The sequence below is a fragment of the Sinocyclocheilus grahami genome, unplaced genomic scaffold (assembly GCF_001515645.1).
Source record: "Sinocyclocheilus grahami isolate Dianchi unplaced genomic scaffold, SAMN03320097.WGS_v1.1 scaffold197.1, whole genome shotgun sequence".
Lineage (NCBI taxonomy): Eukaryota > Metazoa > Chordata > Actinopteri > Cypriniformes > Cyprinidae > Sinocyclocheilus > Sinocyclocheilus grahami.
Window position 1 is genome coordinate 1203162 of NW_015505376.1, and position 26398 is coordinate 1229559.

The window sequence follows — 26398 nt, forward strand, 5'->3', positions numbered from 1 at the left end:
ATAATTCTGTATGTATGTGTCTGTTCAAACATAAGGAGGAGATGCAAAAGACGAATCAACTTGGTCTGAAACGCGTCTCTCTGAGTGTGCGCGAGCTTTGCACGTGTGCGGCAGAACTGTGTGAGATGCGGCTTGTGCGCGCACTTCAGGTGTGAGTCTGTCAGACAGCAAGACGAGATGGCAAAGAGTTGTTTTCTGAAACTTATTGCAGTTAATAACTCTTTTTATCGTTAAGCAATTCTCTGCTATATGCGTCGAACTAAAACTTTGACCTTTTGCAACGTTTTGATTTAAGTAGCCTATTATTAAAATGATAATGATATTGCACGCCGTTGCGATATGCATATTGCGATATTTACATTTGCGATATTTCGATAAATCGTGCAGCCCTAATTCATATATAATATAAATTATATGAATATAAATATATATATATATATATATGTGTGTGTAAATATTTTCAGAATATACTGTATGTGCAATTATATATACACATAATAGATATACACAGTACACACATATATTATGTACACAAAAACTGTTATTTTGGATGCGATTAATCACGATTAATCGTTTGAGAGCACTAATTTATTTTAATTACTGCTTTGTCAATGTCTGAAAATTATTTTTTAAACTTTTAGATTTATAAACCCTAAATCATTTTGATCCATGAAGAAATCATTCAGACTTGGTTTCGTGAGCCGGATCAATTGAAAACCGCAACAGATTTGACTTTCGAAAGTTTTGAAAGAATGATGACTTGAAAAAAATCATGACATTTTGAAAGATTTGTTCAAGAAATAAAAATGGCTACTACTACTTCGAGTTCATGGACAGATCTCAGGATTTTCAGTGAATAACTACGTATTTGGTCTGTTTATCACACAAAGCTATTGTATGGCTTCAGAAGATTTACAGGAATACAATGCATGAGTCATATAAAGCTTTTTAATGAAACATTTATGGTGCTTTTTCAACCTTTTTAACCTTAAAAGCTGCAGGCCATATTCACTGTAACTGCACATCCAATTCAAAAGTTAAAACAATTCTCCTTTTGTGCTCCATATAAGAAAGTCAGTCAGTCATACTGGTTTGAAAGCACATGAGGGTGAGTAAATATTGACTGACTGACTGATTTTTAGATGAACTATCTCTCTGATTGTCACAACAAGTAGACTCTACATGTGCTTGTGCTTTTGTACCAGGGCCGGCTCCAGACATGGGCAGGGGTGGGCTGAGCCCACCCAAATGACTATCTTGCCCATCCAATCAGAATTAGATAAAGACTGTGTTAATTTTTTTTATGCAGTGATTAAAACCAATCTGAAGCGGACTGTATTTTGAGAAGTTTAAGATATAGCTGGAGACTGCCCCAACAATAATAAAATAACACCAGAAAATTGTTTCTCTTCCACCATTTTTCTTTTATTTGCTCAATGCAAGGCGCACTGAATTCACGTGGCTTCAGTCTGTTGCAGAAAAGCAGAGGCATGACAACGAGCGAAAATGGGCAGAAATATTTGCACGCTATCACTGGGAGTTTAATAGGCCAGTGGTTCCCAACCCTGGTCCTGGAGGCACACCAACACTGCATGTTTTGCATGTCTCCTTAATCAAACACACCTGATTCAGATCATCAGCTCATTAGTAGAGACTCCAAGACCTGAAATTGGTGTGTCAGAGAAAGGAGATATGCAAGATGTGCAGTGTTGGGGTGCCTCCAGGACCAGGGTTTGGAACCACTGTAATAGGCTACATGAATATGTATCATAGCCTACCACTGAATTTATCTGAGCAATTTTAATGTTCTAAAAATCCCGCTCATTCAATAACGTGCATTCATTGCATGGACGGGGCTAGAGCATAATATAAGCGTCTAAAATGCATGTAGGCTATACAGTTAAGTTGAAAGCTTACGGCTTGCCGTTAATGCTGAATGTAAGAATGAAAACTGAAAGTAAAGAGCTTGTGCGATGAAAGTTGCGTTCGTTACTATAGCAACAGTCGGCTCGACCTGTATGCTATTCGATCCCACTCACCTCTGAGCCCAGCCTACTGTCAGCAGACATTCGACAGAAGGACAAAAGTGCTTGGTGGAAGGCCGGAGACAGCTTTCTGCACAAGCAAACAAAACATGATTTAACAATCCACCTCCACCTCCGGTTACCAATAACTCAACATATTAGCCCAGCTTTCCACAGCACAGAGCAAAATGCTAATATAGGAACAGTCAAAACAAGGAGAGGGTCATTTGTCTGAATCAGCCTCGTGGGGTAAAAGTCCATTCGGAGCAGATGTGCAAAATGATGATGAATGGAATATATGGAGCCAGTCAGCACTGCAGTACGACTTGACGAGGACTGCAATGGTGCTTAATGCAGTGCTGCCATCTAGTGCCATAACAGCCATGTTAAAAAAAATGGGAGGGCTGCCTTATTGTTTACAGTCTAAAATAAAATCCAAAGAGAATAGGTTACTGACTCTTAAAGGGATAGTTCACCCAAAAATGAAAAGAAAAGAAAATTCTGTCATTAATTACTCACCCTCATGTTGTTCCAAACCCTCCCACAGACAGCAAGAAATCTTACACAATCAAGGTTCAGAAACGTAGCAAGGAGATTGTTAAAATAATCCATGTGACATCAGTGGCTCAACCATAATTTTACAAAGTTGCAAGAATACTTTTTGTGTGCAAAGAAAACAAAAATAATGACTTTATTCAACAATTCGTCTCCTCCACGTCACCCTATAGCGCCATTTTGGAGAGTATCACGTAAGTAAACAACGTATGCAACGTATGTACGCGGACACATTATTTACGTTCAGATCAAAGTGAAAACAACATAAACAGTGTATCTGCGTACGGTGGTGCTGACACAGAACAGCATACGTTGTTTACGTATGTGATACTCTCCAAAATGGCGCTATAGTGTGACACGGAGGAGATGAATTGTTGAATAAAGTCGTTATTTTTGTTTACTTTGCACACAAAGTATTCTCTTAGCTTCGTAAAATTACGGTTGAACCACTGATGTCACAAGGATTATTGTAACGATCTCCTTGCTACATTTCTGAGCTTTGATAATGTAAACATCCTTGCTGGCATCAAAAATATCTTAATTTGTGTTCCGAAGATGAACGAGGGTCTTACAGGTTTGGATCGACATGAGGGCGAGTAATTAATGACAGAATTTTCATTTTTGGGTGAACTAGCCCTTTAAATGACTCATATGAAATACTTTTCATGGGCATCATTTACTTGAGCAACGCTAACTGTTAACTTTTTCAGTAGCTGACTTGTTGAGTTTCCATCTGGCAGGCAATAAAACAAACAATAAAAAAAATCCTTCAGACTTGTACACTACTGTTCAAAAGTTTGGGGCTGGTTAGATTTTTTCATGCTATTGAAATAAGTCTCTTATGCTCACCAAGACTGCATTTAATTGATTAGAAACAGAGGAAAAAACAGTAATATTTTTAAATATTTTTAAAATTGAAAACAAGTGGTTTCTATTTTACTTTATTTTAAATCCTTGCTGGCATCAAAAATATCTTAATTTGTGTTCCGAAGATGAACGAGGGTCTTACAGGTTTGGATCGACATGAGGGCGAGTAATTAATGACAGAATTTTCATTTTTGGGTGAACTAGCCCTTTAAATGACTCATATGAAATACTTTTCATGGGCATCATTTACTTGAGCAACGCTAACTGTTAACTTTTTCAGTAGCTGACTTGTTGAGTTTCCATCTGGCAGGCAATAAAACAAACAATAAAAAAAATCCTTCAGACTTGTACACTACTGTTCAAAAGTTTGGGGCTGGTTAGATTTTTTCATGCTATTGAAATAAGTCTCTTATGCTCACCAAGACTGCATTTAATTGATTAGAAACAGAGGAAAAAACAGTAATATTTTTAAATATTTTTAAAATTGAAAACAAGTGGTTTCTATTTTACTTTATTTTAAACAATTTATTCCTGACAAAGCTGAATTTTTAGCAGCCATTACTCCAGTCTTCAGTGTCACATGATCCTTCAGAAATCATTTGAATATACTGATTGGTGCACAAGAAACATTTCTTTGTATTATTAATAAATGTAATTTTAGTATCACTGAGATAAACTCATTATTTCAGTTTTAGATATTTTAGTTAAAGTGAAAAACGTTGTTTTAGCAATTGAAATCAAAATAATAATTATTACTTTTTTATAGTAATATAATTAATAAACATTTTTATTATACAAATATATTTAGTTACCTATAATAACCCGGTTGACAATGTTGAAAACAGCTGTGCTGCTTAGAGCTTTTGTGGAAACCATTATTTGTTTTTCAGGATTCTTTGTTTAATAGAATATAAGGTACAACTCTATTTTAAGGTTTCCTTGTTACATGTTACATGTACTTACTATTATAATAACAATAAATTATGCATGATTACATACAAGTAACCCTAAACCTAATCCTAACCATATAGTAAGTACATGTAGTTAATTAACATTACTCAGAACTTAAATGTATAATTACACTGTAACAAGGACACCTTAAAATAAAGTGTAACCAAATATATTAACTAATTAAAAAAAGCATTAAAAATATTTTCAAAAATCTTACTAACGCCAACCAGAAAATCATAGAGACATGGAATTTGACTCCTTTGTGTTGGAATGGTATACAACCACCTAGTAACCACCCTTGCAACCACCTACCAATGCCCTAGCAACCAATTAAAACATATCAGAAACCATAAAGCAACACTACAGCAACCATTCAAATAATCAAAGCTCTATGACGGCTAGTTTGCAGCTTAATGTTTGGAAAGCTTTCATATTAGGAGTGACTATTACACCGAAAATATGGCCTAAATAGAAAGCTCACTAAGATTTCACTTCTAATAGAAGTTTTTTTATGTATCTGTGCATCTCATCAACTCCTTTTTTATATCATAAGAGTGTCCACTGCAATAAAGAAGCGCAGGTTCTCACCTGTTGGGCTGGTCAAATTGCACAGAGGTTTTAACCTGCTGACTCTGAGACTTTAGTTTGCTGTGAGGTTGTGTAGCAGTAGTGGTGCTTTCAGTGCAGTCAGTAGTAGCAGTAGTGGCTGAGGTCTTTGTAGTGTTGGCATCCGAGGAGCTGTCAGTTTCTGTGACCCCTCGTATATCCAAATATTGTCCATTGTCTAGGGGGGGTTTACCACATGGAGAGTCTTCTTTAGATGTGGGTTCTGATGAAACATTCCTCTGAAGCGCCTGGATATCACTACACACACACAAAGGTACATATATTACATTTAGTGATGTGCAAAATGCACTAAAATGCTGAAATGCAAGTATAGAAGTGAATATACAGTAGTGTTGTAGCAAACAGATGGAACAGTGAAGAAAGAGACAGAGAAGATAAAGTATGAATTAAAACAAAACTAGTTTAAAAAAAAAGATATGTAGAGCTCATCTCTTGCTAGGAAACGTAAATGTCATGCTGAAAAATGTCAGAGAGCAGAAGGTCATAATGATGAGAGTGTATTGAGCTGGAGGGGGAGGAGGACAGTTTCTAGAGCGCTTGAAAACACAGCATTAGACTACTGGAGTCATAAAAGACACTGGGTGGGTATATAAATAATATACACACAAATTGAAAATACCAGTAATTTCACAATATATATTTCACTAATTTCAAAAGTTTGGGGTCAATAAGATTTTTTATTTTATTTAGCAAGGATGCTGGTAATTGATCAAAATTGACAGTTTATAATATTTATAATTTTACAATAAAATTATATTTAAAATAAATGCTGTTTTTTTACTTTTTATTTATTGAAGAATTCTAAAATGTCTATAAACACACACACACACACATATATATATATGCAGTACATTCACCACATCAGCATAGTAGTATGATTACTGATAGATCATGTGACACTAAAGACTGAAGTAATGACGTTGAAAATTCTGCTTGGCCATCACAGAAATGATTAACATTTAAAAAATATATTAAAATACATAATTTTAAATTGTAATAATATTTCAATATTACGATTTTACTGTAATTTTGAGCAAATAAACTCAGCATTGGTGATGACCATCTTCAAATTTCTGAACAGTAGTGTGGTTTGTGTGGTTGACGCATTCAATAATAATTACAATTAATCCACAACTCAGCAGCATTTTTAATTTTTAATGAGCCGAAAAGATTGCACGTCACACCTCTGTTCATCAATTTGCACTGGCTACCAATAGCTGCTTGCATAAAATTCAAGGCATTAATGTTTGCCTACAAAACCACCACTGGCTCTGCACCCCTTTACCTAAATTCATTACTTCAGAGATATGTGCCCTCTAGAAGCTTGCGTTCTGCAAGTGAACGTCACTTTATTGTGCCATCTCAAAGAGGCACAAAATCACTTTCACTGACTTTTAAATTAAATGTTCCCTCCTGGTGGAATGACCTGCCCAACTCAATCCCAGTCCTTAGCCATTTTCAAGAATCGGCTAAAAACACATCTCTTCCATCTTTATTTGTCCCTCTAACTTCTATTCTTCAAGAAAAAAATGCACTAACTTTTTGTATTCTATCTATTTGTTTTCTTTTTATTTATTATACAATTAACAAAAGCATAAAAGGCCTCTAACACTAGCTTGCTATATTATTATTATTATTATTATTATTTTCTATTCTATCGGTTTGCTTTTTATTTATTATATAATTTTAAAAAGACCTTGCTACGTGTACTGCGTTAGGCTAACTGAGACTTGTTATAGCACTTGCATATCATTACACTTTTGTTGATTTTGATTGCTTCCATTGTCCTCATTTGTAAGTCAATTTGGATAAAAGCGTCTGCTAAATGACTAAATGTAAATGCAAATAATAATAATAATAATAAATGTATAAATAAAATCCTATAACACATATACGCTTTGACAATTAAAAAACTATATTAGTTTTAAATAACTAAATATGGTATTGTTGTTATATGGTATAATATCCAGTACATGTTACTTCCATATAATTATAACAAAATATGGTTTAGTGACATATTAGTTTAGCAGGTTAACTGATCGGCATCAAAATCATAGGGAATCGTGACTAATAAACTACAGAAAAAAAATTTTTTATATGATTTTTATAAACAGCAGCTGACGAGATCAGACCCTGCAGATATTAATTATGACAGTAATCACAGGTCGCTGCTCTGAGCTCTGATTATACAGGCTCACCAGCAGGTTTCTGATGGTTCTGATTGAATTTGGCCCACAGGCAGCAGGTAATGACTCTTACCTTTGGAGCTTTTTAATCTGTTCAGCCAGACTCTGTTTCTCACTGTTCAGCAGGCTGATCTGATATTCCAGCTCCTGAATCACTTCCTCTTGCTGCTGCTGCGGATAACATTGAAATGACTTAAAAGTTGGCATATTTTTGACCAGAGAAACCCAAGACCACTCTAAATCACATTTTAGACCCTAGAGCAGCATGTTTAATCAAAAATCCCTTTTGAATAGATATTTGACATGGGGTTACTAGGATTTGAGAGCCATGTAAATGCATTAACCTGATGGCCTTAATCGGATTAAACCAATATACCACGTTTTAGGAAAGTGACTAAAATAAGTTATCATATGCCATTAATCAGAATTTTACTTCAGAATAAAGGCTTAAACAGAATTAATTGGAAAACTATGTTCCTGTAAACAGTTCTTCCTATATGTAAATACCTGTATAGCCTCAGTTTGCTGCACAGGTTCCTGGGTAAAATAGTCTCCTGGCAAGTCATTTGGGTCTACATTGACCGCCACATCCACAGTATCCCGATGCAACGGCAGGCTGTTCCCGCAGTTCCTGTAGAGCTGCAATAGGTCTGGAGGTTTGGGAATGTTTAGACCCACATCATCCCACAACTCAAAATCCTGCCAATATAAAATATCATAAGTACTAGAAAGAAATAAAATACTAAATTGAATAATTAATGTATAAAAGGAATTCATAAAATATTACCTGATCATCATTTTCATCTGAGAATGTGATGGACGTTAACTTATATTCATTTTTCAATAAATACTCATTAACTAAAAAATGTAAGGCTCTCTTTTCAAGAGGGCGAATAGGTTCCTGAAAAAAATTATTGGAAAAAATTAAGATCATGTAGATTGATTCAAACTAATTGTTCATAATGAGCTTATTAGAGAGAGAGAGAAAAAAATGAAAAGTAGGGTAACCTGAATTTCAGGACTGGATTTGTAGTTTTTTCTCTCTTGAGAAGGAATCTCACATTCTACACAGAGAGAAAGAAAGAAAGAAACAGAGAGAAAGAAAAACGAGTGAGCTGGAATTTGATTTATGGTGGACATTACAAACTGCCTTTAGGAATGAGAGCAGCTCCTATAGCAGAAGGAACTGAAGTGTGTAAAAGTTGAAAGTACGCCACCTGCAGCCTGAGTCAAGTTGGCACGAAGAGCCTGAATGGTCTCCTTGGCTTTCCGCAGTTCAAACTCCAGAACTGGACCAGGGGGAAGTGGGTCACACACAAACAGGCATCCAACCAAGAGAGGGGAACAAAGAAACAAAACAAAAGGGGGAAAAAAGAACAAAGGATGGCCATGAAAAAACAAAAAAAAACAAAAAAGAAAGAAAAGAAAAAACAACTTTTGTAAGAAGCTGAGGCAGAACCAAAACAGGGACATGCACGCTATGGATCTAATGAACACATGCAGCAGAGGTTGCTGGAGGAGATGCCAGATCATGAAAATATTTACACATTTATTTTCCTTCGGGTTTTCTTTTCTCGCAAATTCACTAGCTGCTGTCTGACCAGGGATTTAGAGAAAATCAAAGTCTGTTTGTTTGTTTGGATGAACGGTAAAAAAAATTAAATATTTCACAATTTTTTAAGTTCCTTTAGATCGTCAAATTCCTTTTGACTTTAAAGCTAAAGTGTGTAATTTCTGTGCCTCTAGCGTCATCAAAGAGTTGCAAATTATATGGCCTGTCCTAAATAGTGTACTTTAAGTTCATTTGCCATCTAGCAGCAATCGCTTACATGTGTCCATAAAGTTCACATGACCAAAGGGAGTCCTGTTTGTCATTTTGGGTTGCAAAATTGTGCGCCAACATCAAGTCTACATTAGCAGACAACAAAATGTAAACCGTGCCATTTGGGATGGGCCTAATCATCGTCAAAAGTACCAACTTTGGTACCAGTCGGTACTGAAATTTAAAGTGCCCCTATTATGCCATTTTTACGGTTCCTAATATAGTTTTGGGAATCTCCTACAATAGGATTACATGCAAGCAAGGTCAAAAAAACGCTTTCATTTTCTCAAAATATGCATTTAATTTCACCTCATTTTCCAGCGATTCTCAAACGATTCGTTCGAAGCAGTTCAAAGATTCAGTCTCTCTAAACCCCTCCTTTCCGTGAGCCTGCTCTGCTCTGATTGGTCAGATGGCCAAGTCTGTTGTGATTGGTCTACGACGTACAGCGCGTTTCGGAAACGATACGCCTATTTCAATAGTTCTGTATTTTGAATGGTCTATAGAAAATATAAACATCTATTATTTATCATACTTACAGGTTGTGATTCAGTGGAACAGCTGGTCCAAATAAACAGGACTATGATACATCTTTCAACAGCAAGCGTCTTGTGAATCCTACGTTGAATTCGCCAAGATTAGAGAATCAGTTGTAAGTAGAATGACGTGTTTGTGGGTGGGGTCAAGTTGTTCGCGGCCGGCCAACGTAGAACATAGGCGCACATTATGCAAATGTGTTATCCCGTGACGTGTAGCCGTCACAGAAGTGGAATTCGAATTACTAACGACTCGTTTCAGCTGTTCAGAGTCAATTCTTTATTTTGGGAGACAATAACTTTATTTATCGTGCACTTTCAGCTATACAACTTTGCAGATCGTTTATATTCACATACAGCTGCATTACACACTGCATGAAAGGCAATATTGGAAATGGCATAATAGGGGCACTTTAAAAAATGTTCATTTCCCGCTACCATTTGAGTGGATTCTTAACACCGCTGATTTGACTGCTCATTTTTTTACATTTCAGTACCAACTGTACCGAAGTCGGTACTTTTGACAACACTAGAAACAGTTTACCCCACCCCTAACTCACGTCATTGGCTAGACCCGTTCAGGATGCAGAGAAATGTTTTGGCAGCACCATAGAGACTTTTCATGGGAATCAATATTTGAATGGCTTACTAGTGTCTAAGCTGGAATATGAGAAAGTAATTTAAAATGGACAAAAAATAACTACACACTTCTGTTTAAATAAAACTAGATGGTCTACAAAAAGCTTTTCAGTTAACAATCCCAAATATATACCAATGTAAATCCTAAATACACCAAAATCTAAATCCACCTGTTGTTTGCATTTGATCTTTGTTGTAAAACAGTTGAATTGGAAAAAATTTACTAGTGTATGCGAAACCCCGCAGCCTACCCCACTGTAGGCTGTGTCTCATTTCCGCTCGCTAATTTCTAAAACGGGAATCAGCATACTGTGAAGACCAAATTTGGGATCAGAAGCACTTTGATCCTCTAACAGTTGGGACACTGATGATCTTGCATTAAAATACAACATGTAATGACCAATATTCTTCTGGTATCGGATAACATTTAAAAAATCAGCTGATTCTCACCGATTTTTAGGATGCAATTCTAGGAAGCAAACATTTCAGTGTACTGGAACAACTGCGATCATAGGACAGCCCTAGAAATCCTTGGGCAGTGTATGAACTAGGAAACGGATTAAGACACACCGAGAGACACCAGGAAACAGAAGCATGGAGAGCACAGGACACTTTGCATGACTGTGCACTGATGATCAGCAGGTGGGACTCCCACAAGCTCTGCTTCCTAAAATGTTTTCTGGAACACCATCTACCCGAACAGGGCCAGATAAAGAAGGAAGGAAAAAAATTAAGATGAATTCAAACACAAGAGAAAGAAATAAAATAAAAAAAACTCAAAAGAATGGGGGGGGAAGGAAAAAGCTAAGAGAAAGCAGACCTCAAATGGGACAAAGACACTTATGCTGCTGATCAACTCATGGAAAAATGTAAGAACAAGCAAAAACCACCTGTTGTTTGCATTTGATCTTTGTTGTAAAACAGTTGTTCAATTGGAAAAAATTTACTAGTGTATGCGAAACCCCGCAGCCTACCCCACTGTAGGCTGTGTCTCATTTCCGCTCGCTAATTTCTAAAACGGGAATCAGCATACTGTGAAGACCAAATTTGGGATCAGAAGCACTTTGATCCTCTAACAGTTGGGACACTGATGATCTTGCATTAAAATACAACATGTAATGACCAATATTCTTCTGGTATCGGATAACATTTAAAAAATCAGCTGATTCTCACCGATTTTTAGGATGCAATTCTAGGAAGCAAACATTTCAGTGTACTGGAACAACTGCGATCATAGGACAGCCCTAGAAATCCTTGGGCAGTGTATGTATGAACTAGGAAACGGATTAAGACACACCGAGAGACACCAGGAAACAGAAGCATGGAGAGCACAGGACACTTTGCATGACTGTGCACTGATGATAAGCAGGTGGGACTCCCACAAGCTCTGCTTCCTAAAATGTTTTCTGGAACACCATCTACCCGAACAGGGCCAGATAAAGAAGGAAGGAAAAAAATTAAGATGAATTCAAACACAAGAGAAAGAAATAAAATAAAAAAAACTCAAAAGAATGGGGGGGGAAGGAAAAAGCTAAGAGAAAGCAGACCTCAAATGGGACAAAGACACTTATGCTGCTGATCAACTCATGGAAAAATGTAAGAACAAGCAAAAAAAAAAAAAACATTTTTTTTTGCGAAAAAAATGGGAAAAAAAGAAAAAAAAAAAAAAAAAAAAAAAAAAAAAAAAAAAAAAAAAGAGGTGGCAAAGGTGTGCTTGCCTGGATGGTTTGTGGTCCAGTATTGGAAAGAGAAATACTGGAATAGAGACCCATCAGACAGCCAATAAACCCCAGGTCAGACAGCCAGGGCTGTGCTCATCGCTGAAGGGGTCAAGATTTGGGAGCAGATGCCCAATTTGGGGTGCAAAAGTGACATTTTGTACAAAGCAATCTTATTCTGCTGCACGGTTCCTTAGGCTTTCTACTTACCCATAATTCACTTTCAACAAAATCACACTTATAAGAAGCACAGAAAACCTTAAAGCGCATGAAAAATACCCATTACCTAAAATCAATTAGATATATTTATAATTTGTATTTGCTCTTATTTACTTTAATGCTTATTTATTACACTATAGGCCTGTTCTCACCAAGTCTAAAGTGACAAAGTCACATATTTACAAACAATTTTATGTAATATTTAACAACTTTAACTACAACTAAAAAAATTCATTTTCTGAAAAGCTAATGAATAAATAAAATATAAAATAAAAATTTAATAAAAAAAAAAGATTTTGTAAAATATCTAAAAGAAATAAAATAAGCTCATACATTAAAATTGCTTTGTTTTATTCAAAGCTTTCAAATACAGCCTTGGTGAGAACGGACCTTAATACTACTATCAGAAAAAGTTAATTTAAAAAGGTCACAAGCAAAATATATCCCTGGATAGCAGAAATGCTGATACTTTGTAAACAATTCATTGACTTCACTGTTAAACCAGTAGCCAACAAATATTTGTGGACAGCTAAGCTCTGAGGAGGTTTTTTTTATGTTGGCAGAGGGTAGGAGATGTGAATTTTCACAGGAATTATTAGTAACAACACTTTTCGGTCTGAAAAATATCTGCCAGGATAATGTAGGAATCTGAAGCTTGGGAGGGACTCAAGCTAATGAAACAGAAAAAGCTAAAGGAACAGTATGGCAACCTAGCCAAGCAAGTATCAAAATAGGGAAATGACAAGAGAGGAAACTTGAGAGCCAGAAAACCTTTTGCTTGGAAAGAAATGGGAAAGCAAAATAGTTATTGTCAGTACAGCCCAATTAGACCAAAAAGTTTAGCGTTCGGGCTATTAGTTAACCCTCCTACTCATCTATAGAGACCACTCATCTACCAGACCGCTGATGAAAGCGGTCAGTGAACCATACAGTTTGACCCATGTGAATTCACATCAATCATGAATGCCAAGAATCTTGTGTCATATACGGTAACACTGACCAAATCGCCTCTCATAAAAGAGTTTAACACAAGCCACTGAACCACTAATAGTTTCCAGAAAAATGTCCAGTAAAGCCAATTCCTTCTCATTTTGCCTAAAAAATGGCCATGTACTGTAACTGCGGAATTGTGTTCTTGGAAATTCAGGGCATTAGCAAACAGAAAATTTGCCTATTGTCAATTGTGGTCTAATATGATAAGTGCATGCAAAATGTTTAAAATTAAACAGACTAAAGATTTCCACTATTAAAAGTATCGTATGACACGAAGTTGGAATTCAAGAACACTTACGTGTTTAAAACCAACCACATGACCAGTCACTGTGGCTGAGGAAAATTTATTTAACTAGCAGCCAACTGTCCCATCGTAGTATGCAAAATCATGTGATTTTCAAATATGATCATTAGGACTGAGTGCTCACGCTGTAGTCATTAATTCTATATATAGATAGATAGATATGACAGCAGGATTTTCCTTACCTGCCACTCTTTCGTCTGACTCCCTGTTGCCATCATCTGAATAACGGGCGAAATCCAAGGAGTCCAATGTACTGATGCTGCCAGCTCGATCTGGAAACAAACAACCAAACCAAAAATGGATGTTAAATTCAGTGGTTCCCAACTTCCCACCCATCTTAAAGGGTTTCATATTCTACCCACACCCTTATTAGATAGAACACTAAACTAGCATTTACTGAAAGTAAAGTGGTGACATTTTGATTTGTTTCGGCAAACTAAAGCAGTCAGCAGTTATAGAGAATAGGCTCTACGTAGGCCAAAACTTTCAAGAAGCACAGATCTCTCCGTCTGTCTGCACTGCTGGAGGGAAGATAGAAAAATATTGCCAACGTCAAGCCCCCACATGGACTCCCCCATTTCTGCACACCAGTGATTGTAGTGTGTTGTGTACACTGGCATGGTAACATTATTCAGTAACAAACCACATTTATTTATTTTTGTGATTTTAGATGAATGACCACATAATAATAATAATAGTGTTCAGGAACTAAACTATGTATTACAGATTCCACATTATTAGCATATGTTTAAAGGGACAAGGCCATATATATATATATATATATATATATATATATATATACATATATACAATTGTTTTAACAGATTGGAGATTAAAATAATAGCAGATTTGTCTCATTAACTTTACTTAAGCCAGAATTTAAATGTTACTATGGTAAAATAAATATTCAAACCACGTGTGTTACAACTAACACCCCGTTACTTTGTGCATGGCACTCGTCGCAAGTTTATTGTTAAATAGAGATATGTAAGGACATTTAACAGTCACCATTATAAGTGTTTGATCACCACATTTGAGTGATCATTGCAAAAAAAGTGTTTATGTATATATATTCTGTTTATGTATATACTGTATTCTATATATAGTACCAGTCAAATGTTTGGACACACGAATGGGAAAGTATCGGTATCGGCCTTTTTTACTCCCTAATATCGGTATCGGCCCCAAAAAACCCATATCGGTCGGGCTCTAAAAAAGACTCCATAAAATAAAATAAAATAAAATAAAATAAGCCATCTCTTCTTTCGGAAAATGGCCATGAAAAGTGAATTTAATGATTGTTGGCACAAAACACTAGACAAGCATAGGCAAATGTAGTTCTGGGAAAAATAAATTACATAAGTAAAATCAAATAAAATATAATAAATGATATGGCCTCTTTAAATGCTTGTGCTCTCATGGCACCATTTTATTTCACTCAAGCTAAATATCACAGTGACTTGAGCATGTGTCACATGATGGCAGTAAAGCTCATGCACTCAGTCCTGTGACCACCAATAAAAATGAGAAATTTTACTGGCCTTCAAATAGGTGATTTTTTTTGTGTTTGCATGCCAACGTAAGCTTGCATTTTGTATAAATGCAGTTGGCTAAATGTCAAATGACACTCTGGTAGTTAAATTAGTGGATCTGCCTATCACAGCCTTGGACAGAGAAGTATTGATGAGGGAACAGTTTTGTGACTCTCTCTGGGCGTGACTTGAATGACAATGCTGAGATCCAACATGTGAGAGTGCCACAGAGCGGTGCTGAATAAACATCTTGTCAAACTGGTTGACAGGGAGGGGCTGGTGGTTCTGCGAAGACAATATGTGAGCTTGACCTATGCGTAAGATGCTTTCTTCAAGGAAAGATATTGAAAAGCTCTTGTTCAATGTGTCAGGCGAGTCATGTGACTCGTAAGCGATAAATATGCACACATACTTGCTTCTGTGTGGTAAAGTTCACATAATCAACACAAAATTAGAAATGATAATCTGTTTGATGTCAAAACACTTTCTTATTTTCCAGTTTAATATGCAAAAACTATAAGTCAACCATTCGTAGGTTGATTTCCATGAAAAAGGTAACATCAAAGGGAGTTTTTGTGTCTTCTCATCATTGAGCACACAGAACTTCACATCTCCTATCAGAATTTGGCTACTAAGTGTTTTGCATTAGCAATACAAAGTTATTTTAGTAGCTCAGGAATCTGAGGTAGTGACGCTAGGCTAGAAAGACACTGTTTATACAAAAAGGAGCCATTTATTTTTAGACACAGGTTGCCAAAATCCATAAATTAAGCATTAACTACAAAGCAAATGGCTACAATAATTAAAAATCAAAGCCACACCTTCAGGGCCACATAAACGCTCCCTCTTTTTCATTTCAGCTACACTATATGTATGCACCATAGAAGTGCAACAAACCATCTTCCCATGAAAGCAGCATTTTTACCATGTAGAAGCCAAAAATGGGGTTTGATCATAATAGCATAGCACAGGTCACAACATTCAATAAAATAAATAAATAACAATAATAATAAAATAAAATAAATACAAATAAAATAAATATTCACAAAACATTATTTGACCAAAAACACAGTAAAAACTGAAGCACTGTAAAATATGACAATTTTTAATATATGATCTGCATGATCCTTCATAAAACATGCTGCTCAAATAACATTTCTTATTACTATCAATGTTGAATATTTTTGTGGAAGTCGTGAGATATTTTTTTAATCTTTAATGAATAAAAAAGTTCATATGAACAGAATGTATTTAAAATTGAAATCCTTTGTAAGTAACATTATAAACGTCTTTACTGTAACCTTTGATCACATTCTAATGCATCCTTGCTGAATAAAATAATTAATTTCTTTAAAAAAAAAATCAACTTGATCCCAAAATTTTGTTCAGTAGTGTATATTGACTGACATACGGTTTCGATTTTACTTGATAAAAAAAACATTCAGTGAGCTTTACCACTTACAATGACAATGTGGTCGATAATTTTAGGTCTTTATAATGTAAGTGCTAATGTAAGTGCGTATTTAGGCAGTAGGTCAATGCAGATTTGCAGAATATTGTATAGTAAGAATCAGTAGAAATTTTAAATACATTTATAAGGCTGCATAAGGCCTAATGGTGTCTTCTGGTCTGTTTGCTGTGTGTCATTCGGAGCTCAATGAATAGGCTGGGGGCGGTGGGGGCACAGTTAATTGTGCAGTAAACTAGATCCTGATGACAGCCCGACAGCTGCTTTACAAAAACTGATCCAATCAAGTCTGCATCATACAGTTTACAATATTCATTCAGCGTTGCTTCAAATCCTCTCACATCCTAAACACACAGAAGCCCTTTCATCCCTGAAACGCTTCTCAAGCAGATGCTGCGTCTATCTAGCAAAGGATAAAATATTGGCGAGACCGTGTGAGGTGTTGATAATGTCTCTTCCTGCAATGATGTGACAGAAGCGTGGTTGAGAGCCATCTGCTCCCTCTCAGCTGGTTGCCAGATCCTCTTTTGGGGAGGGGGTTAGTGCCATAATGCTAATAAAACCCTGTGGCTCCTGAAACCTCTGTGTTCTAGAACCAAGTCAATAGCAATTAGGCATGTATTTAAGAGCCAGTTAAGTGCGGTTCAGCCTCCAATGCAGACTAAGTAACCCAGTTGAAAAAAACACTGTTTAAAAAAACCAACACAAACAGGCAACCCAGGTCTAGTCTTCTAAATTCAATAGCATCCCCCTCTCCCTGGAGAACGGTGTCACTTAGGACACTGCACTCAGCTGATGAGGTCACATCCCGTCTTTTGGTCCTCTTAAAAATACAGGTTCTTTAGCATCGGTGGTTTCATGAAGAATCTTTAACATCCATGGAACATTTCCATGTCCTTTAGTGGATTTATGTTTCCTTTACATAAATCTCTTGTTTTGATGTTACCTTTTTCGTGGAAAAAAAAAAACAAAAACCTTTTTTCCGATGATTAAAATGTTCTTCACACTAAGAAAAAAAAGGTTATTTTAAGAACTGTTCACTGAAAGGTTCATTCATTGTCGAACCCAAGGCGGTTCTTCTATGGAATGACCAGGGGGGGAAACATCCTTTTAGAACTTTTATAGGTCTTAAAATTTGTATGGTTTTATTTTTGACAGCATAATTCGTAAAACCAAGAAATTTATAACAATTTCATTTTACAAAACAAATTAAGGTTTTCATGTACAGTGGGAAGGTTGCAGGACTACATGCAATTTTACGAATCTTAATATCAGATTTAGGAAAGATGGTTGTCATGCGAAACGGGACAAATATTCAGATATAATACTCTTTGCAATAGGCAGCTGATTAGATGGATTAATGATTGTTTTGAACCGTGAATAAGCCTGCATAAAAGCCATTTCAACATGCCCACCCACATGTTCAGTCAGCAGCAGGCGGAGAAAATGTGCAGTTGATGTGCACTTATGCCAGGCAGTCACGCAAACACACCACACATAAAAATTGAAGAATAACTATGATACAATCAGTTCATGTGGCTCAGTGGTAGAACATTGCGTTAGCAGCGCAAAAGTTTGTGGGTTCGATTCTCTGAGAACACACATATTGGTAAAAAATGTATAGCCTGAATGCACTGTAAGTCGCTTTGGATAAAAGTGTCTGCTAAAAGCATAAATTACAACCAGGACAGATTTGAAAGCATTCAGTCTAATATTTGATCAGTACTTCCTCATTCAATCAACCTGTAGAATACCTGCAATCATTCCATAAGCTTCAGCAACCACACAGAAATTTTCAATTAGGTTGTCATCATACAAGATTTGTATGAAACAATGATTCAAGGCTTGTGCACACCAAGAGCGATAACTATAAAGATAACTATATTATTTAGCATCCACACCAATGAACGATAACTTTCTGTTTATTATAAGTGCACACACAGTTTTGTGTGTGCGCTACTTTAAAAAGCTTGAGTCAGGTGGATTCTGATTGGCCGTCAATGTTTTTGCAATGGCCACTGTTATTATTTTGTAATAAAAAAGATTCTATATTTTTCACATTATTTATTTATTAAACTGTTTATTATTTAACATTATTTATTGATATTATAAATGTTCATTTGTAAATGAGGGTTAGAGTTTAATCCACAACTTATTTTAAAGGTTAAAAAAAGTACAAAAAATTTAAAAAAAAATCCTCCCTGGGTACATTGTGTCACTAGCTGACAACATTTCCCCCCATAATTTATGCAATATTCTATAACTGTCCAAACACATCTAACTTGCAATAGCACAGAACAAAAGCTTGCCTAATTATATGGTAAATGGCAACAGCTGATTGGTCAATAACATTTTTAAGGTGGGGTTTAAACGGACAACTTACCCAAAAAAGATGATTATATCATCATTTACTCACCCTGATGTTGCAAAACTGTAAGAGATTCTTTCTAGAACATAAAAGAAGCTATTTTGAGACATGTCTATCTTGTCCAAATAATAAAATTCAATCATAACCAAAACATTTTGGTTGCCAGTATTCTTCAAAATATCTTCTTTTTGTGTTCCACAGAAGACAGACAACAGCTTTGGAACACCATGAGGGTAAGTAAATGATGACAGAATTTTAATTGTTTGCTTTCACTTTAGATTATTGGTTTTTTTGTAACCTGAAATGGCTCCTTTTAACAAAGGCTTGATTGTCTTGCAAAAATGTCATTGATCTTTAATCAAAAAAAGTATTTCATAAATGATCAACACTATACAATTTAGCAATTTTCAATCCACACTGCAACTACATGCAACCTAGTAATCAAGAAAAACAAATCCCAACGTCATGCTTTGAAAGGCAAATAGCAAGAGGCAGACGAGTGCAGGCTATCAGATAAGAAACTTCATTTAGGAGCAAAGGTATAAGAGAAACAGAACACGAAAGGAATTCCTGATTACACCAAACAAAGTACATCAATCCCATGTATCACTGCACACAGTCAGGTTTTACATACCCCTCATATGAGCATCTTTTTTTCTCCTCTTTCTATCCTGCACCTGCACAGCTGGAGTCAGTGGGAAGACTTCACATCACATCACACAACAAAGACACAATCCAGCCCTAAAAATGCCTCCCCAACAAGCCTCTGCACTTAAATGGATTAGACTGAAACACAGTAAACTGCAATATGAAATTAACAGGTAGTCTAGCTAGAGTACTAGTTTGAACAGCTGCAGTGTTGGTGTATTTTATGGCTGTTTAAAGAGTGCGTTGATTAATTTGGGTACTAAGTAGATATCCTGTTACAAATCCTAGTGAGGAGCCTAACTAGATAGCAATTTTATATATTTGTTTATGTGCTAACTAGGTATCCAGCTCCCAAACCTAGCGAGTTGCCTACCTAGACAGCATTTTAGATTATTAATTCGGGTACTAACTAGGTATCCTGTTACAAATCCTAGTAAGCAGCCTAACTAGATAGCAAGTTTGCAACTTGAACTTTGTACATTTGTTTGTGCTAACTAGGTATGCAGCTCCAAAACCTAGTGAGCTGCCTACCTAGAAAGCATTTTGGGCATTAATTTAGGTGCTAAATAGGTGTCCTGTTAAAAAAAAACACAACTTAAATCAGACTAAGATGGTTACCTAGTCTAGCTGGTTTTCCAGACTGGCCAAAGTGGAGTTCAGCTAGTTTAAGCTCGTCGACCAGCTGACAAGTGTCCAAAACCTTAACACCTGCCAGTCTAACCAGGTTATGAGACCATTTTAGACTGGTTTGAAATGCTTTTTGACTAGCATATGCAGTCTCGTAGGTTTTGAAACACGTCCATTACTTCATACAGGAAGACTAGACTTTATTGCAGTTCGACCTACATTATAAACATATTATCTCATGACTTACTGAGCGGACCTCCAGGACCGACACCTTGCTCTTTGCACGCGGGTGGAGTTCCGCTCTGCCGCTCGAAATTGCCTGGATTGGAGAAATAATCCCGCAGGCGAGGCAGCTCGCGTCCGGCTTCCAGGAGCTCGGTGTGCAGCTCCAGGGCCGTGAGGATGTACTGATCCCGGAGCAGCTGCGCGGCGATCGCATCAAGCGACACCCGAGTCTCCGCGCCTCCTCCTCCGATCCCAGCCACCGCCGCGGCCGACGCGGGGATACCGTCCGCACTCGGGCTGGTTCGGTTGCTGGACAGCAGAGCGGCTGGCTCGGAGTACGCCGGCGGGGAGAAGGGAACGAGTCTGTGGCCTTGCGCTTCATCACTAGGGCTGCGCTCGGTGTCCGCGCCATCCTGCCTCTGCTCCGCTTCCTCCTCCGAATCACTCACGTTAAACGGGTTGACAGTACCCGCCGCCATTTTGCCGTAAGGTGTTTAGCCAGCTATCTGGCAAATATGTGTCTCCGTCGTTCTAGACGGATGTCAAGAGCGCTTTATTGATCCTAATCACCGTGGCTCCGGGAAATATGCTTTGGTTGGTGGGGCCGAATGTCATTTCAGCACCCCGCCTCCTCCCTGCCAAGACACAAGCGGAAATGACGTCATGCACTTCGATTAGCCTGGATCCGCCAAGCGGAAGTGAGAAGATCCAATGAGAAAACATAAGAAGTCAATATTTATTTATCAAACTCAAAACAGTACAGCACGCACGCCATATCTATCTATCTATCTATCTATCTATCTATTCTATCCATCTATCTATCTATCTATCTATCTGTCTGTCTGTCTGTTGTTCTTTTAATGTTAGACCATGTTTGTAGTCTTTTTTTTTAAAGACTTTTAAAAGTTTGTTTTTTTAGCAATTACACCTGTTTTAGAGAACCTTTCCTGGAACACTTAATCTGTCTATCTATCTATCTATCTATCTATCTGTCTGTCTCTGTCTCTATCTATCTATCTATCTATCTATATATCCATCTATCTATCTATCTGTCTGTCTGTCTGTTGTTCTTTTAATGTTAGACCATGTTTGTAGTCTTTTTTTGTTTGTTTTTTTAGCAATTACACCTGTTTTAGAGAACCTTTCCTGGAACACTTATGCATTTCGTATGAGGAATTAGGAAATATCCTAATAGCACTTTGAAGTCACAATTCAAGATAAAGACAAATCAACACATCAGCATTGAAACAGACAGATATTTCATCTCATGACAGTCTCATCTCAACTGAAACAGCTGATATAAATCAGATTTCCAGCATGTTTGCCTTGCATCTGTTTGGCCATCAGTAGATGTTCACGTGGCTGCAACCTTATTAGTGATTATACACAATCAGACATTTGTTTGTGCCATCTGCTGGACTGAACCAAGCATAGCATGTTTTCAGTTCTGGCTCTCTGGTCACATATGGTACATTCATTTCTAATTTGCAGGTAGATGACTTCTATGCAGTGATGCACATATATTACTTAATTAAATAAACAGACAAATAAATATTTTTTTGCTGTTCTGTGGCAAAGTGTAGGAGCAGTTCACATGCATGGATCTCATCTATTCATTAAAGGTCTGTTTTGCTCTTGATGCACCAAGCTACACCAGATGCTATGTGGATAGCGTTTGATATTTTTCCTCTGTTAACATTTTTGAATTAGTGTTTATGTAACGGAGCTATGGTTACCATGGTCATTTTTTGAAAGGGCAGTCAGTAAAAATAGGACTTTTATTTTGAAATATATATCAGTCAGCTGTGAGAACAAATTTTGAGTGTATATCAGTCAGCTGTGAGAACAACTTTTGAGTGGTTAATGTTAGTTAGTAGCAGTAGTTCCACATAAGGCGCAAGATTCTGAATGCCGCTCAGAAATGCTGTCTTGGATCCGATGATCTCTAGGTTTTGGGACACACAGCCATCGTCTGAAGAGTGGGAGGTTGAGGCGCGTGTGTTGTGTTGAGTTGTTGCCTAACAACCCCAGCGTCTGCAGCGTCTGCACTCATCCGCTCCATCTCCTCCTCTAAACACAGTCTTTCTTCATTTCCATGCCCAGAGAGCAGCATATTCACTCTTGTGTTATTGATAAGAGCTTCATCTGATAACGGCTTCTGTCTTGTCCAGAGCTTTTTATTAACTGCCGAGTCTGGTTTGGGAGAATATGAATGTCAACATCAGCAACTTTATGGAGGACAGAAAGGCGAACACCGAAGAAGCGCCTTACATGGAAATGAAGGTAAGTTTAATTTCTAATAGAAATAGTGCTGCTTGATTTGTTTGTGTGTTAAAACATGATCATTTTATGTATTTATATTTCAAGCTATTGTTTTATTACTTGTCTTTCTTTCATAGACAAGTTTTGGTAACAAGGAGAACATCAAGCCTGCTAATAAAAAACAACCTTCTCACCCCAAACAGACCAAAGGCAGGATATATTTCAATATAATTTCAGTCAAATTCATATATTCAATACTTGATATCGGATGATACATTTTAAAATCAGTGTCTGTTCTTTCTCACTTATTTAAAAATGCCATTGAAGATGTTTCATATTGTCGTCTTATTTCCAGAAGAAAGTTTTGGCCTCAGTTTACCTCTTGGAGAGGAATATGAAAGAAAAAAGCAGAAGTTAAAGCAAGAACTACGCCTTGATTACCGACACTTTATGTCTGAGGTACACTATGCTCCTCTGATATAATATAACGTTTCTATAAACATCTGAAACAGGCCTATATAATAAAAAATTACTTGCACACCTGTTTCTCTTTTGATGTTTTTTTTTAAACTACATAATAGTTTGTTTCTGTTTGTTAATCAGATATATATTTTAAATAAGTTATTTATTTTAATAAAGTTTTAATTAGTTTCTTCTATTTCTTCCTTAGAAAAAAAATCAAATTATTGCTGATCCACTTCCACAGTCCCACATGCTGTCTCTCCCCATAAAAGAACGGAGATCAGCGAAGGTAAAATGTGTTTGTTGTCCATCTGTAAACGTAGGCATCACTAGAGCAAATTCTGCATTTGGTGCCATGACCTGGTTCAATCCGTTGCACAAAGACCCATCCTTACTGTTTGGCAAGCCGTCAGGGAGATGAAAAATGATTTGCTTGCTGGATAAGGTGTCTAGTGGCAACCAGTTTATTGCTGAACTGCAGATCTGTTTTGCGTACACATTTGAGATTTGTACAGTCGTAAAAGAGGTCTTATACTATGAATAATTGTTTATTGTTACCATAGAAATGTAACAGTACACTATTAATGTAACAGTTTTGTGATTCTACCCAGGAAAAGCTGCAGGATGAGAGGAACAAGGAATATAATATGTTTCTCCGAGGGCAAGAGGGAGCACAGAAAATAGGAAAAACTTCAACTACCCTACAGGTTTAAATGAAATAAAGAATTATTTTGTTGATATATGACCTATACATCTACATTAATAAATAATCTTCACTAATGTCCTTATTGAACTACAGTTTAAAGGAATAGTTCACCCAAAAATGAAAATTTGCTGACAGTTTACGCACCCAGGCCATTCAACATGTAGATGAGTTTGTTTCTTCACGGGACAGATTTGGAGAAATGTATCATTACATCACTTGCTCACTAATGGATCCTCTGCAGTGAATGGGTGCCGTCAGAATGAGAGTCCAAACTGCTGATAAAAACATTGCAAGTAATACACACAACTCCAGTCCACCAATTAACATCTTGTGAAGTGAGAAGCGGCATGTTTGTAAAAAAACAAATGCACCACTGAGATGTTTTAACTTTAAACCATCGCCTAGCTAAAATACTCTATCCATAAAATTGCTTCCTCCAGTGGAATTTTCAGCAAATTATCATTCAATTCAACTATTCTTTTAAAATTCTGTAGACTTGAACCTCTCCTTGAATCCTCAGCATATGTTGATCATGTTTCTGTCAGGCCCTGGAGAGAGATCGTTTTGGCTCTATTACTCCAAAGTACCCTGTTGGTTCTCTAGAGGTACAAGCGCAAAAGGCCAGTCAGAGCCCGGAGAACACCGTGTTCTCAAAAAGGGATGTTGCCACTCTGACTGAGCCCATTTCCGGAGTGCCTAAGTTATCAAGGCCACGGAGACGCTGGGGAGAGACGCCGGATCGCTGGGGAGGCCCTAACCGAGATCACACCAGTTCTGATGAGGAGATAGAGCTTCTAGAGAAGGAGAGGCACAAAAATGTACAGGAAGACACGGGCAAAACCAGGAGAGGAGGAAAATATGACAACAGCTCTCACAGGTGCATCTTACATGTTCTCTCTATTGTGTCCTGTTTATTTTGGTGGCACTCAGAAGTTGATATGGTTATATTTGAGGAAACATAATAAGAATAATATTCTCTTGAGGGACTTCCGTCTAGATAGGTTATAATTAGGCCCATGTGCACATTTTAGAGTGGCCTTTTATTGTGGCCAGCCTAAGGCACACCTGTGCAATAATCATGCTGTCTAATCAGCATCTTGATATGCCACACCTGTGAGGTGGATGGATTATCTCGGCAAAGGAGAAGTGCTCACTAACACAGATTTAGACAGATTTGTGAACAATATTTGAGAGAAATAGGCCTTTTGTGTACATAGAAAAAGTCTTAGTTCTTTGAGTTCAGCTCATGAAAAATGGGGGCAAAAACAAAAGTGTTGCGTTTATAATTTTGTTCAGTATATATACACAGTGCACAGCATAAATGAGTACACCCCCTCTAAAACTTAACAAATTCAGCAATTACTCTTTACTTAGAAGACATGTTAGGGTTCTTTGGAGATGTGATGTTCCAACAAGCCTGCTTGATCAATTACCAAAGAAGAATGCCAAAATTATTCAGCAAAATAAGATTTTCTTATCAAAGTGATAAAATGTTGTGTTGCAAAAATGAGTACACCCTCCTGAAAGTTACTAAATATAAAAATAAAAAAAGTGTATAGGTTTAAGGCTATTTTTGATCAACGGGTAAGTATATTGAATCAAAACTTTTAAAGACAAGTAATTTCCTGACAATTAAAAGTGTTAAATAGCCCACTGAATCATACTCAAGACTTAATGCTGGCAGCAGTGGAACCACTTGGGAGAGAACTGCCAGGTGACTTATTTCTTGGTATAAAAGAGGACAATGGTACAAGAGGAATACCAAATTATATTGCTTTAAGTGTGAAAATATAGCAGAAGTAGCACCAACATTCAAAAACTATGGACTTGTGATAAGGCTCCTGAAATAATCCGGTCTTCACTTTAAGTTTTCATTTAGTAATGAGTGATTTTTTGCTAGAAAAAGAGCAGGAGAAATAACATGCAAGTGTCTCAGAGCCAGCAAAAGCTGTGAAAAGAGTGACACTTTATCTCACAGAGTATGACGCAGCCTGCAGAAGTGACATGCATGGTTGTTGTCACCACTAGAATTACCTACTGTAGCCAAAGCAAAATAAACTCATTTAACCTCTTCCAGGGCCCATATTTACAAAATAGAGACGTCTGGGAATCCATATTCTGGTCTCAAGAGACCAATTCAATCATTTCGGATCCAAAAGCATCCAAAATGTTAGTAAAATATTATTACAATTTAAAAGAACAGTCTTCTATTTTAAAATATAATTTATTCCTGTGATTCAAGTTGAATTTTCAGCATTACTCCAGTCTTTAGTGTCACATGATCCTTCAGAAATCATTCTAATATGCACATTAAAAAAATAATTTATTCCAATCTTTTGAGCATTTCTGTTTAATACAATAATAAACAGATATATAAAGTAATACTATATTATTAGAATTTTGTAATGAATTATAAATCACATTGTATATATATATATATATATATATATATAATATATTATAGTGCAATATAATGTTTAAATGGAAGATGGTTTAAGCAGAGAAGGCATAAATGGGTTTTTACAATAATATCAAGATGCAACATTTGCAGATGGTGTTTTTCACAACTTGTAGAGGACGTCAAATTAACAGCCTCAACCAAACCGACAATATCTGCAAAAAATAACTATCATCACCATAGCAACATTCAAATAAAAAT

General features: G+C 36.6%; 2 protein-coding genes across 20 annotated transcripts in view; one reads left to right on the top strand and one right to left on the bottom strand.

Moving 5' to 3' along the window:
• LOC107595141 (lisH domain and HEAT repeat-containing protein KIAA1468 homolog) overlaps positions 1 to 21083 on the bottom strand; it is a 53727-nt gene extending 32644 nt beyond the window's left edge. For 4 of the 13 annotated variants that reach the window (XM_016285470.1, XM_016285467.1, XM_016285469.1 and 1 more), the window contains exons 1-9: positions 20332 to 21079; positions 13624 to 13713; positions 8428 to 8499; positions 8219 to 8274; positions 7998 to 8111; positions 7718 to 7909; positions 7284 to 7381; positions 4986 to 5261; positions 2040 to 2115 (exon numbers count right to left, since the gene is read on the bottom strand). In XM_016285470.1, coding sequence (XP_016140956.1) covers positions 2040 to 2115; positions 4986 to 5261; positions 7284 to 7381; positions 7718 to 7909; positions 7998 to 8111; positions 8219 to 8274; positions 8428 to 8499; positions 13624 to 13713; positions 20332 to 20788 — 1431 coding nt within the window. In that variant the 5' untranslated portion in view covers positions 20789 to 21079. Of the gene's footprint in view, positions 1 to 2039; positions 2116 to 4985; positions 5262 to 7283; positions 7382 to 7717; positions 7910 to 7997; positions 8112 to 8218; positions 8275 to 8427; positions 8500 to 13623; positions 13714 to 20331 lie in introns of all 13 variants that reach the window. The other 9 variants (XM_016285471.1, XM_016285466.1, XM_016285463.1 and 6 more) reach the window with 7 other exon arrangements.
• Positions 19024 to 26398, top strand: part of LOC107595142 (centrosome and spindle pole-associated protein 1-like) — a 38383-nt gene continuing 31008 nt past the window's right edge. For 2 of the 7 annotated variants that reach the window (XR_001610237.1, XM_016285475.1), the window contains exons 1-6: positions 21961 to 22592; positions 22709 to 22781; positions 22927 to 23030; positions 23242 to 23322; positions 23645 to 23740; positions 24285 to 24616. Coding sequence is in view for 6 of the 7 variants with exons in the window: in XM_016285475.1 (XP_016140961.1) it covers positions 22518 to 22592; positions 22709 to 22781; positions 22927 to 23030; positions 23242 to 23322; positions 23645 to 23740; positions 24285 to 24616 (761 nt within the window). In the remaining variant the exon portion in view is untranslated. Of the gene's footprint in view, positions 19043 to 21459; positions 21801 to 21822; positions 21932 to 21955; positions 22593 to 22708; positions 22782 to 22926; positions 23031 to 23241; positions 23323 to 23644; positions 23741 to 24284; positions 24617 to 26398 lie in introns of those variants that run through there. The other 5 variants (XM_016285478.1, XM_016285477.1, XM_016285476.1 and 2 more) reach the window with 5 other exon arrangements.